The 13,684-nt window shown below is 42.9% G+C and overlaps 1 protein-coding gene across 1 annotated transcript; it reads right to left on the reverse strand.

Moving 5' to 3' along the window:
* Window positions 1-6,456: 6,456 nt before the first annotated feature.
* On the reverse strand, window positions 6,457-12,902 carry pnn (pinin, desmosome associated protein). Its single transcript, XM_064953468.1, has 9 exons — window positions 12,753-12,902; window positions 12,044-12,112; window positions 11,884-11,961; window positions 9,453-9,528; window positions 9,281-9,375; window positions 8,942-9,017; window positions 8,602-8,757; window positions 8,287-8,425; window positions 6,457-8,173 (listed from the first exon to the last, which is right to left on the reverse strand). The coding sequence occupies exons 1-9, from the start codon at window positions 12,863-12,865 to the stop codon at window positions 6,951-6,953; spliced, it is 2,025 nt and encodes a 674-aa protein (XP_064809540.1). The 5' UTR covers window positions 12,866-12,902; the 3' UTR covers window positions 6,457-6,950.
* Between the last annotated feature and the right edge of the window lie 782 nt (window positions 12,903-13,684).

Genomic DNA, 13,684 nt, shown 5'->3' on the forward strand with positions numbered 1-13,684 from the left:
GGCAGTGTATCAAATACTTGTTCTCCCCACTGTATGTATATATATATATAAGTATTTGATACACTGCCGATTTTGCAGGTTTTCCTACTTACAAAGCATGTAGAGGTCTGTAATTTTTATCATGAGTACACTTCAACTGTGAGAGACAGGATCTGAAACAAAAATCCAGAAAATCACATTGTATGATTTTTAAGTAATTAATTCGCATTGTACTGCATGACATAAGTATTTGATCACCTACCAACAAGTAAGAGTTCCGGCTCTCACAGACCTGTTAGTTTTTCTTTAAGAAGCCCTCCTGTTCTCCACTCATTACCTGTTTGAACTCGTTACTTGTATAAAAGACAGCTGTCCACACACTCAATCAAACAGACTCCAACCTCTCCACAATGGCCAAGACCAGACAGCTGTGTAAGGACATCAGGGATAAAATTGTAGACCTGCACAAGGCTGGGATGGGCTACAGGACAATAGGCAAGCAGCTTGGTGAGAAGGCATCAACTGTTGGCGCAATTATTAGAAAATGGAAGAAGTTCAAGATGACAGTCAATCACCCTCGGTCTGGGGCTCCATACAAGATCTCACCTCGTGCGGCATCAATGATCATGAGGAAGGTGAGGGATCAGCCCAGAAATACACGGCAGGACCTGGTCAATGACCTGAAGAGAGCTGGGACCACAGTCTCAAAGAAAACCATTAGTAACACACTACGCCATCATGGATTCAAATCCTGCAGCGCACGCAAGGTCCCCCTGCTCAAGCCAGCGCATGTCCAGGCCCGTCTGACGTTTGCCAATGACCATCTGGATGATCCAGAGAAGGAATGGGAGAAGGTCATGTGGTCTGATGAGACAAAAATAGAGCTTTTCGGTCTAAACTCCACTCGCTGTGTTTGGAGGAAGAAGGAGGATGAGTACAACCCCAAGAACACCATCCCAACCGTGAAGCATGGAGGTGGAAACATCATTTTTGGGGATGGTTTTCTGCAAAGGGGACAGGACGACTGCAACGTATTGAGGGGAGGATGGATGGGGCCATGTATCGCAAGATCTTGGCCAACAACCTCCTTCACTCAGTAAGAGCATTGAAGATGGATCGTGGCTGGGTCTTCCAGCATGACAACGACCCGAAACACACAGCTAGGGCATCTAAGGAGTGGCTCCGTAAGAAGCATCTCAAGGTCCTGGAGTGGCCTAGCCAGTCTCCAGACCTGAACCCAATAGAACATCTTTTGAGGGAGCTCAAAGTCCGTATTGCCCAGCGACAGCCCCGAAACCTGAAGGATCTGGAGAAGCTCTGTATGGAGGAGTGGGCCAAAATCCCTGCTCCAGTGTGTGCAAACCTGGTCAAGAACTACAGGAAACGTATGATCTCTGTAATTGCAAACAAAGGTTTCTGTACCAAATATTAAGTTATGCTTTTCTGATGTATCAAATACTTATGTCATTCAATAAAATGCAAATGAATTACTTAAAAATCATACAGTGTGATTTTCTGTATTCTTGTTTCAGATTCTGTCTCTCACAGTTGAAGTGTACCTATGATAAAAATGACAGACCTCTACATTTTTTGTAAGTAGGAAAACCTGCAAAATCGGCAATGTATCAAATACTTGTTCTCCCCACTGATATATATATGTATACACAGTGGGGCAAAAAAGTATTTAGTCAGCCACCAATTGTGCAAGTTCTCCCACTTAAAAAGATGAGAGAGGCCTGTAATTTTCATCATAGGTACACTTCAACTATGACAGACAAAATGAGAAGGAAAAAAATCCAGAAAATCACATTGTAGGATTTATAACAAATTTATTTGAAAATTATGGTGGAAAATAAGTATTTGGTCACATACAAGACCACTGATAATCTCCCTCGATCTGGGGCTGCACTCAAGATCTCACCCCGTGGGGTCAAAATGATCACAAGAACGGTGAGCAAAAATCCCAGAACCACACGGGGGGACCTAGTGAATGACCTGCAGAGAGCTGGGACCAAAGTAACAAAGCCTACCATCAGTAACACACTACGCCGCCAGGGACTCAAATCCTGCAGTGCCTGCATAAGCCAGTACATGTCCAGGCCCGTCTGAAGTTTGCTAGAGAGCATTTGGATGATACAGAAGAAGATTGGGAGAATGTCATATGGTCAGATGAAACCAAAATATAACTTTTTGGTAAAAACTCAACTCGTCGTGTTTGGAGGACAAAGAATGCTGAGTTGCATCCAAAGAACACCATACCTACTGTGAAGCACGGGGTGGAAACATCATGCTTTAGGGCTGTTTTTCTGCAAAAGAACCAGGACGACTGATCCGTGTAAATGAAAGAATGAATGGGGCCATGTATCGTGAGATTTTGAGTGAAAACCTTCAGCAAGGGCATTGAAGATGAAATGTGGCTGTGTCTTTCAACATGACAATGATCCCAAACACACCGCCCGGGCAACGAAGGAGTGTCTTCGTAAGAAGCATTTCAAGGTCCTGGGGTGGCCTAGCCAGTCTCCAGATCTCAACCCCATAGAAAATCTTTGGAGGGAGTTGAAAGTACGTGTTACCCAGCAACAGCCCCAAAACATCACTGCTCTAGAGGAGATCTGCATGGAGGAATGGGCCAAAATACCAGCAAACAGTGTGTGAAAATTTGTGAAGACTTGCAGAAAACGTTTGACCTCTGTCATTGCCAACAAAGGGTATATAACAAAGTATTGAGATCAACTGTTGTTATTGACCAAATACTTATTTTCCACAATAATTTGCAAATAAATTCATTAAAAATCCTACAATGTGATTTTCTGGATTTTTTTTCCTCATTTTGTCTGTCATAGTTGAAGTGTACCTATGATGAAAATTACAGGCCTCTCATCTTTTTAAGTGGGAGAACTTGCACAATTGGTGGCTGACTAAATACTTTTTTGCCCCACTGTACTTCCATATTTCCAAGACCTGTTCTTGAAGTTCAAGGGGTATAACATTTATTGGAATTCTGGAAGACTTTCGTTTTTAATGTAAAGATATAATTTAATCGTATTATATGTAGTAGAAAGCGTTGGGTTAGAAGAAGCCGACATAAAGTAAAATTTAACATCCATATATGGCCATGTAAACTTTATGACCGTGTAAACTTGAACACTGATAACTCCTGCAATAGATGTCGTTCAATTGGTAACATACATAGTTCTCTTCTCTAATGCCTTTTAAAGGGAAAGTAATCCAAAAGTAAACGGAATGTAATCAGATTACATTAATGAGTTTGGGTAATCCAAAAGTTCTTACTGATTACAATTTTGGACAGGTAACTAGTAACAGATTACATTTAGAAAGTAACCTACCCAACCCTGAGACCTCACTCTCCATTAGTAGGCCCAGTAAACCATCTGTATCCTTGCACTGACCCCAAATCAAAAGTCTATTTATTTTCTATACTATTAAAGATAATGAACAATGTTGCAGTTGGTTATACAGTCTAGCCTAGTGATTCTAGCAATAATATTGTTTGTCCATGAGTGCTTAGTGAGCAAGGAAAACACAGATGGGGCTTTGGGTTTTATACCCCTGGGGCACTACTGTCACCAAGTGGACATTACAGCTACTGCACCTCTGGTATAATTCATCAAATCAAATTTAATTGGTCACATACACATGGTAAGCAGATGTTAATGCGAGTGTAGCGAAATGCTTGTGCTTCTAGTTCCGAAGGACTGCATAGAACCCTCAAACTCAATTCTGGACCTCGAAGCCAGCTCCACTGCATTTTTTTATTGTCCCGTGACACTAGGTGTGTAATTAATAATCAGGTAGAACAGAAAACCAGCAGGCTCCGGACCTCATAGAGTTGAGTACCCCTGGCCCAAAACATCCGTGTTCGGATTCTTCAATTTGACATTGGAGAGAGACTGTGAAACCTTTTGTGTCCAATGTGATCAGCAGTACAGGTTCATTACTTTTTCATCTAGTCACTGTCAAACTGTCCTGTTATCATGAGCTTCATTGTGCATCACCTGTATATTTAGTATCGGACTCGTTCCAAGTCACTTGAGCAGAATAATATAATTAGCATTACCATTTGCAACATGACTCTTTGCCTGCAGCATGTTCAAAACCGGACTACCTATAATCAAGTCATTTTGCAGGACGCAGTATAAGGGCTGGGCAGTATGGCAGTGAATGGCATATTACAGGTTGGATGTGCAGTGCCTTCGGAATGTATCCAGACCCCTGGACTTTTTCCACATTTTGTTAGGTAAAAGCCTTATCCTAAAAATGTAATTGTTTTCCCCATCAATCTACACACAATACCCCATAATGACAAAGCAAAAACTGTTTACACATTTTTGCAAAAGTATTAAAAATACAACTGAAATATTACATTTACATATGTATTCAGACCCTTTACTCAGTACTTCATTGAAGCACCTTTATCAGCGATTTCAGCCTAGAGTCTTCTTGGGTATGATGCGGCAAGCTTGGCACACCTGTATTTGGGGAGTTTCTTCCATTCTTCTCTGCAGACCATATCAAGCTCTCTCAGGTTGGATGGGATCCTCGCTGCACAGCTATTTTCAGGTCTCTCCCCAGATGTTCGATCAGGTTCAAGTCCAGGCTCTGGGTGGGCCACTCAAGGACATTCAGAGATTTGTCCCGAAGCCACTCATGTGTTGTCTTGGATGTGTGCTTAGGGTTGTTGTCCTGTTGGAAGGTGAATCTTTGCCCCCCAACCTGCTCCAGGTTTTCAGCAAGGATCTTTGCTCTGGTCTTTGCTCTGTTCATCTTCTCCTCAATCCTGACTAATCTCCCAGTCCCTGCCGCTAAAAAACATTTCCACAGCATGATGCTGCCACCACAATGCTTCACCGTAAGGATGGTGCCAGGTTTCCTCCAAACGTGACACCTGGCATTCAGGACAGAGTTCAATCTGGTTTCTCATGGTCTGAGTCTTCAGGTGCCTTTTGGCAAAGTCCAAGCGGGCTGTCATGTGCCTGTTACTGAGGAGTGGCTTCCGTCTGGCCACTCTACCATAAAGGCCTAATTGGTGGAGTGCTGCAGACTGTTGTCCTTCTGGAAGTTTCTCCCATCTCCACAGAAGAGCTGTCAGAGTGATCATCAGGTTTCTTGGTCAACTCCCTGACTAAGGGCCTTCTCCCCCAATTGCTCAGTTTTGCCGGCAGCCTGCTCAAGGAAGAGTCTTGGTGGTTCCAAACTTATTCCATTTAAAAATTGAAGCCAAACTGCAGGATAATATTTTTTTTATTTTTTTTTGTGCCCGTGCCTGTCTTGGAGCTCTACGGACAACTCCTTTGACCTCGTGGCATGCAGTCAACTGTGCGTTTTAAATAGACAGGTGTGTGCGAGCTTTTCCAAATCATGTCCAATCAATTGAATTTACCACAGGTGGACTCCAATCAAGTTGTAGAAACGTCAAGGACAAATCGATGAAAACAGAATGCACCCGTGCTCAATTGAGTCTCATAGCAAAGGGTTTGAATAATTTGACGCATATCTTAAAATCAAACATTTGTCGTAAGAAAGACACCCAAATCTTGGAAATCAGCTTTTGTTTTACCACTCAAGGGAGGTGATGGTAGTAAATTGGATAATTATTGGCCCATCTCTAAGCTCTCCTGTTTGGCTAAAATTCTAGTCAACTACAATCTTTAACTGTTAACGCTTTCTAATAATCAATCTGGCTTCAGACCTAAACACAGTACTACTACGGCCACTGTACGTGTTGTAAATTATATTACTAATGCCAGAGATAGAAAGTACTGTGCCCCCTTGATTCATACTTATCGAAAGCTTGTGACACTGTAGACCATGGCACTAAACTTAAGACTCTTGTCCATTTTAAATATGTAATGGATTTTTGTAATGCTTGCAACTGTTTCGGGTAATGCAAGTTCTTGTGCTGTGAGGGCAATAACCCATGTGTAAATGTAATCTATTGCTGTATTATGTGATCGTTTTGTTTGTCTTATGTAGTTTCTTAATCATTGTACCTAAATTGTATGTGTAAACATGTATATGCAGGGACCAGCTGTAAGAGACCTTGGTCTCAGTCTGTGTTCCTTGTTGAAATAGAAGTATAAAGTTAATATTTTTGCAAACATTCATAACCTGTTTTTGCTTTATCATTGGGTATTGTGTATAGATTGCTGATTAAATCATTTTAGAATAAGGCTGTAATGTAACAAAGTGTGAAAAAAAACAAGGGGCCCAAATTTTTTCCAAAGGCACTATGTCTGGAGCATCATGCATCACGTATTCATTCTAAAAAGGGTACCGGTCTTCCAGAGGGTGTCCACCAATTATATAAAAACAGGCTTTAAATCAGTTAACCTAAAACCATATACATTGAATATGCATGTGGTTTAAGTAGTTCTGCATCATAACCAACAAGTAGCATTTAATGACCATTAGGCTATAAGAAATATTCAGATGTGAGCCATTAATGACAACAGGAACCATTTTTTTTCCCTTTTATTTGAAGATGCTTAGATTTCATTCAATTTTTATTTATTTTTTAACATTACTTTCCAAAACAAGTGTCATGCACAATGCAGAGCTAGACATTGCACAGACTGAGGCTTTGGATGAATAAAAAAAGCTGCATGTTACACTTCTTCAACATTACACTACTACCCTATACCTTAACACTGGAGTCAAAGCAAACACATCCTCTTCACATTGCACCTGTTTAGGAACAATTAAAAACCAAACAATCAAATAAAATAAATCTAGGTAGAATAAGTCCAGACCCCGGCGCAGCAGGGCTGTCAACTGAATGGGGACTAGAGAAAGAAAGATTTGATTAAAAACCCACATTGTTCCAAGAAATACACCAAGGCAGTTAAGTTTCCCTACCCTGTGGAACTCCATTTATGGAAATCAACATTTCACTTATGAAAATGTATTTATCAAAAGGATAAACAAAACTAAGCATGACAGAAGAACCAACTTCAACGTCTTTTTTCCTTCCTATCAGACTTGCGATCCCGGTCACTGCGAGAGGGCATCTTCCCTGACCGGCAGCCCTCAGAGCTGGTCCTCTTCCTGTCAGACTTAGAGCCCTTCACTTTGGAACCTTTGGATTCACGACCACTGGCCATGGACAACTTCTGGCTCTTGTCACCACCTCCCTTCTTCCTCTCGGCCGGCTTCCTCCTGTGCTTCCTGTCCTTCCTCCCCCGGCTGCGGCTCCTGCTAGAGGAGCTGGAAGAGGAGCTGCCGCTGGAGGAGCTGCTCCTGCTGGAGGAGCCACTAGAGGAGCCGGAGCTCCCGCTGGATGAGGAGCCAGAAGAGCTACTTGAGGAGCTACTGCTGCCACCACCACCATCTCCCTTCTTGTCCTTTGACTTTCCACGTCCCCTGCTTGATTCACCAATCAGAGGCTCCAGCTCCTTGGGGGCAGCATCATACTGGGCAGACTGGACATCAACAGTCTGCTTCATTGCACCTTGATCAGCCTCTTGGCTCTGCTCTGTTGTGAGAGGCTCTGTTCCAGCCTCCAGCAGGGGGATCTGAACCTCAGGGGCTATAGATGCTCCATCAGAGACTTCCAGACTAGGGTTGGGCTCTGAGAGCAGGGGTATGGACACTTCTGTATGTGGCTCTTCATCTTCAGTTGGTTGCATTTCAAAGCTTTTCTCCTGGTCGTCTGACACAGCTGTGGGGTCCTGATTCTGAAGCTGCTTATTTTCCTTTTCTACCTTAACCTGTTGCTGCTGTTCTGCTTCCTTCTCATTATCTACCTCTGCCCCACCTATCACCAAACTATCCTCCTTATCCTGATCCCCGACCTGCCATTCAGCCTCCCTCACCACTGCAGTAACCTCCATCTGCTCTTCCACCTCTCTGAACTCTATTATTCTAATGTCTTGACCATTTTCCTTATCCTCCCCCTTCTTAGGTGCCTGCTCCCTGACTTTCTCTCCTGGCTTTTTCTTTCTGTCCTCCTTACGCTTTACACCCACATCCCCCTCTAGTGTTGCCTCGTCCTCCATCTCCACATTAAACCGATTACCTGTCGCTTTGACTACCTGACCCGTGGGCTTACCCTCCTCTTGTTCTTCTTTCTTCAGGTCCTTACCCAGAGCGTTGTCCCTCAGAGACTGGCGGCGAGGCCGAGCCTCCATCTTATTCAGATACTCGGCAAACGCCTCGCATCTCTCCTCAAACATAACTGGAAAAAGGGATAAAACAAAAACAGATTCAGTGACAGACAACGCAAACCAAGGACGTGCATTATTACCACTTGTCGAGTGCAGAGAAATGGCTAAAGGCACAATTGCTTACCATTCATTTTTTTCTGCGACTCATCAAAGAGCTTCTGAGTGGCTGAGCACATCCTCCCAGGCAGATAGAATATGGGTGGCTTGGTCTTTGTGCGGATGTACTTCACAATTTTTGTATTGTGCTCATTCCACTCCTCTTGCTAGAATACAAAAAAGTTCATAAGCACAGAATCTCCTCATTGACATGTGGGGAAACCACATAAGGGTTTAATTTCATCTTACTCCAATGTTCCTACTGGTTTAACATTTCCTTTATTTTTCTAAGGCTACACCATAACCAATAAGATTGAATATTGCTTTCAAGAAAGGTCCTTACCAAGTGAGCAAGCTCCACTTTCTGTTCCAACAGTTTTAGCTCTGTCTGCTTGGCACGCCTCTCATCAAAGAGCTCTCGTCTTTCGCCCTCTACTTTCTTGCGTTCTTGTTCAGCTTGAACTTCCAATTTCTGTTCAATCTCAATGCGTTTCTTTTGCTAAGACGAGAAAACATTAAACAAAAATGAATTTCCCATTGGGAAATATTCCAAACTATAGCTTAATGGCTGGAATCATTTCCACCAAGCATAAAGCTAAGGACAATTTTTATGCATTTACAGTATTTGAACAGCAGTGATTAGTTTTATTGATGCACATATTGGAGTAAAGTGTTATCCCTACCCTATCTGTTGCCACATTAGATTCCTGCTTAAATTTCTGTAACGTTCCCATCAACAGGCCAAACATGCGTCGATTCCTATAGGGAAAAAGAAGCAAAAGCAATGACTAGCATGATAACAGTTAGATGATTTATTGGAAATAGAAAAGTTCAATTTAGCACATGCTCATACCCAGAGCAACTTGGAGGCGGAATTAGGGTAAAGTGACTTACTCAAGGGCACAGATAAGCACCTAGTCGGCTAAGGGATTCGAACCAGCGACCTTTCGTTTACTGGCGCTCATAATCTCTAGGCTACATGCCACCCACTTATTCCTTACGCATACGTAATGATGCATTACCTTTGTTTTCCCCTCTCATCCATGGTCTGATCCTGAATCAGGTCTCGACGCGTACGCTCCTTGGAGGTAGCTACTACTGATGACTGCAACGCTGGCTATGTATGGAGAATGGCAAGCAGGGAGTTAAAACATTGAGGGAAAGATTAAAAACATTCAGTATACAATGATTTACCTTCTTGACATCGTCATCATCCTCAGCGTCACTGTCATGGCGTGAATCTCTCCTCGCTCGCTGGTCACCGGCCAGCCTATACAATAAAGACACGCAAGACGACAAATACGTGATTTACCGGCCATATGAAATAGAAATCTGTTTGAATACCACCAGGTGTAGGCAATGCCTTTGTAGGAGAGCACCCTGACGAGTCATTGACACCACATGGAAGTGACTGCAATAATTGTGTAAGGAGAAATGGCAGCCTACCAAGTGAAAGTTGGCTTCTTGCACATCGCCATCTATTTGGGCTCTATGTCTATTTTTTCACTTGTCTGTGCATCCATCTTTGGTACAGTAGCTAACTGATTGCCACCGATTTTTTTAAAGCCAACTACTTGACCAGGCTTTAGAGGGAGAGAAGCAAAAATGACTTCATTTAAATATGAGGGAATTCTCTTTCAGGGATATTAACCCAGCATAACATCCAAAAAAATACCACAACACTTCACCCATGCACACATATACAGCTTATGCTGTCACGGAGCTGATGGCACGGGAAAGTTTGCGCCCAGAACCAGTTGATAAAAAGTTCCAATTGACAGACCACTCAAGACAGTGTGGACAGGCAGAGTAGAGAGATGACTAAATTGAAAGACAACCTGAACCAACTTCCACGCAAAGCAAATATGATTGAGGATATTTATTTTCGGTGTATTTTCTGACAATTTCTTCTTATTGTAATTATTTAAAAATGAGCCAACGGCTGGCTAAAGGAAACAACTACACTCCCTAAACAAATCACAATCAGAAACACCAAGCACTAAGGCCAGGGAGGAAGCCCCCTGTAGTAATGGATAGCAGATTCATGCTGAAAACCAAACAAATTAGGTCTGGCTATATACCCTACATTGCATGTGATTTTTTGCTGTGAAGGTATACCCAAGCCTGAAAAACATTGATGCAATTCTCTGTCAAGGGTGAGATCTGAACCGCAGTCTTCAGCTCAGGAAACCAACCAAAACAGTAGTAAATGTATCACCCGATTTACTTAGAGGCACGTCAATAGAGCAACAATGATTTTGAAGTTGCAGGCAGAGCCATCACTTGAGAACTCACTTCTGTCATCATGAAGTGCTTTGAGTAGCCAAGGATCATATGACCACCTTACCAGCCACCCTAGACCAACTTCCGTTTGCATACCACCCCAACAGGTCCACAGATGATGCAATCTCCATCACACTGCTCTTACCCATCTGGACAAAAGGATTCAACACCATAGTATCCTCCAAATACATCATCAAGCTGGGGGCCCTCGGTCTCAACCCCTCCCTGTGCAATAGAGTCCTGGACTCCCACATGGGTGCGTGCTCAGCCACCTCCTGTACTCCCTGTTCACCCATGACTGTGGCCATGCACACATCCAAGTTTGCAGACAACGTAGTGGCCTTGATCACCAACAATGCGACAGCCTACAGGGAGGAGGTGAGGGCACTCGGAGTGTGGTGTCAAGAAAACAACCTCACACAAAGTCAACAAAAAGGAGATGATCCTGGACGTCAGGAAACAGCAGAGGGAGCACGCGCGTGCGCTCCCCCCTAGCCACATCAAAGGGACAGTAGTGGTGAAGGTGGAAAGTTAAGTTCCTGGGCGTACACATCACAGACAAACTGAAATGGTCCACCCAACAGCGCCTCAACCTCAGGAGGCTAAAGAAATTTGGCTCGTCACCTAAAACCCTGACTAACTTTTACAGATCCATAATCAAGAGTATCCTGTCAGGCTGTATCACAGCCTGATACAGCAACTGCAAGGCTATCCAGAGAGTGGTGCAGTCTGTACAACGCATCATCTGGGGGCAAACTACCTGCCCTCCATGACAACATCAGCACCCAATGACAAAGGAAGGTCGAAAAGATCCTCAAGAACAATAACCACCCAAGCTTCTGCCTGTTCACCCCACTATCACCCAGAAGGCAAAGTCAGTACAGGTGCATCAAAACTGGGGCCAAGAGACTTAAAAAATATCTCTCGACCATCAGACTGCTAAACAGGAATCCCTAACAGAGGCTGCTGCCTACATTGAGACCAATCACTGGCCACTTTAAGTGGATCATTAGTCACTTCATACAATGCACTTAAATGTATACATATCTTACATTACTCATATCACACTATTATATACCCTCTATTGCACCTTGCCTATGCCTCAGCCATTCCTCATCCCTATACTTACATGTACATATTCACCCCTTTAGATGGGGTAGTTGGGGTATTGTTTGATTACTTGTTACATATTACTGCACTGTCGGAACTAGAAGCACAAGCATCTCGTTACACTCAAATTATCATCTGCTAACCATGTGACAAGTAATTTGATTTGAGCAGAGGGAGTACCACTCATTTTTGCTGCAGCAGGAAAATGACCAGATCTATAGATTATTCTAACCTCAGAAGGGCCCCTTCAATGTCCCTCTGTTTAGCTGGGGGTCCTCCAGGTCCTCCACCAATGTCGGAGAGTCCACGTCTGTAGACAAGTATGAATGTTACATAAAGCTCTGACAGAGGTATTGACACCAACTGATGGAAAGTAAGGCAAAATGTTTTACCTCAACAAGTTGATTCCTCGTCCCCTACCTCCAACGCCTGGGATGGTTGGCCTTCTAGCTTGGCCAGGTCTGAAAGGAAGGTAGAGAGATTAGTTAGTTCTTATGATTTAGCTGTAACATACATAGATGGACCAGAGTTGTAGTCATAGCTAGCGATAGATTTGAGAAAACCTAGCTAGCTGACGTTATATAGGGGTGTTAATCCATTTGGAATGGAGATAGCTTTTCCACACGGGTTTGTCTAACTACCCTTACTTCTACTCCGATAAGTCTGGACATGAAACTGAATCGAAACTAGCCAACTCGTGGCTAGTAGTTATTAATTAGCAAGCTAACGTTAATGGGAGAATAAAACGTAACTGACAAGGACTGAGTAAGTTAGCTTGCTAGCAGAAAAAAATCTAATATTACTACTATCTCGCTAACTTAACGTTACTTCGCCAGTTCAACAATAATGAAATGGGCAACCGCAACCACCCAGCTGTCACCTACCGGTAAGTAAAAACTCCAGTAAGCCATTTTAGTATATGTACTTCCATTTAACTAGACAACTACCACAAGGCCGATTATATAGCACGCACCCTGGTTGTGCACGAGAATGGGAGATGCCATTTTTTTCTTGGGACTGGCGTATTGCTCGATAACGTTAGACGAATAAAGGCTGACACATAGAATACAATGTTGCGTTACAAAATGCAGTATGTCTTACCTCAATTCATTAGGATCCCGGCCAGTTAATTTACGGATATTATCGTCTACATTTTTCAAACTCTCTTTAGCTTTCTCAAGCTGGGCTTGCAAAGAACCTACTGCCACCGCCATCTTAGCTAACTAACAAGCTTTCCTCTCACAGGTCGCTCGCCGCAATGCATCGTGGGGGGTTTCACTACGTTGATTGACAACTCAAATGCCCAACTGGCAAATTCATTAGCGTAGTTAAACGCACACGTCCATAAATTGTGGGTTACTGTTTTCCGAAATCCTTGGGACATCCCTACCCCAACAATTTCCAATGTTTACTGCAATGGGGGTAAGGACGTCCCAAGGATTCCAGAAAGCAATGACCATAAATGTGAGCATTCTCCAATCGCCACATGTCCAGTATTTTCTTGACGATAATCAAATATTTTTTTTGGGGCGAGATCGTTTGCATGGCACGGTGCCCCGAGACCATTCCATTGGTCCTTAAGTGAAATCTCCACCCGGACACCGGTCCATGCAAAACGAACTCGCCCATTGATTCCGACTCGGTCCTGTATATTGTTTAATTAGGTCAAATGACCTTGATTTGACGCTTTTTCATCTAACTGTCCCGTTTTCTTTTGGTCAGCAACACCATCCTCAAACACTTACTTTTGGTTCAATTCTCATTTTTGTAAAATACTTCAAATAAAGGCTATAATTCAGGTCATGTCACATTATTAACCAAAACACAAGGCCCTAATGATGACAAATAATAATAGTAATTTGGTTGTTTTGATCCTAAAGTTACACCACAGAAAAGTGGCATTTAAAACATCTGGTTACTAAAACACCCCTTCAGAACAATGGATTTATGTGTGTGTCTGATGTCCGTATGGCAAACAGTTTTTCTTTAAGGTACATAGCAGTGGTGGGCTTGTAAAGATGAAAACACAACAA

This window comes from Oncorhynchus masou, chromosome 32 (genome assembly GCF_036934945.1).
Source record: "Oncorhynchus masou masou isolate Uvic2021 chromosome 32, UVic_Omas_1.1, whole genome shotgun sequence".
In the NCBI taxonomy this organism is placed as follows: Eukaryota; Metazoa; Chordata; class Actinopteri; order Salmoniformes; family Salmonidae; genus Oncorhynchus; species Oncorhynchus masou.

What these genes read in the sequence shown, in the direction of transcription:
- pnn (XM_064953468.1), bottom strand. Translation starts at nt 12,865, where the DNA reads ATGGCGGTGGCAGTAGGTTCTTTGCAAGCCCAGCTTGAGAAAGCTAAA. An exon ending in CGGGATCCTAATGAATTGAG is followed by an intron (nt 12,113 to 12,752) that starts GTAAGACATACT and finishes CCTTCCTTTCAG; the next exon opens with ACCTGGCCAAGCTAGAAGGC. An exon ending in ATTGAAGGGGCCCTTCTGAG is followed by an intron (nt 9,529 to 11,883) that starts GTTAGAATAATC and finishes TTTATTGTATAG; the next exon opens with GCTGGCCGGTGACCAGCGAG.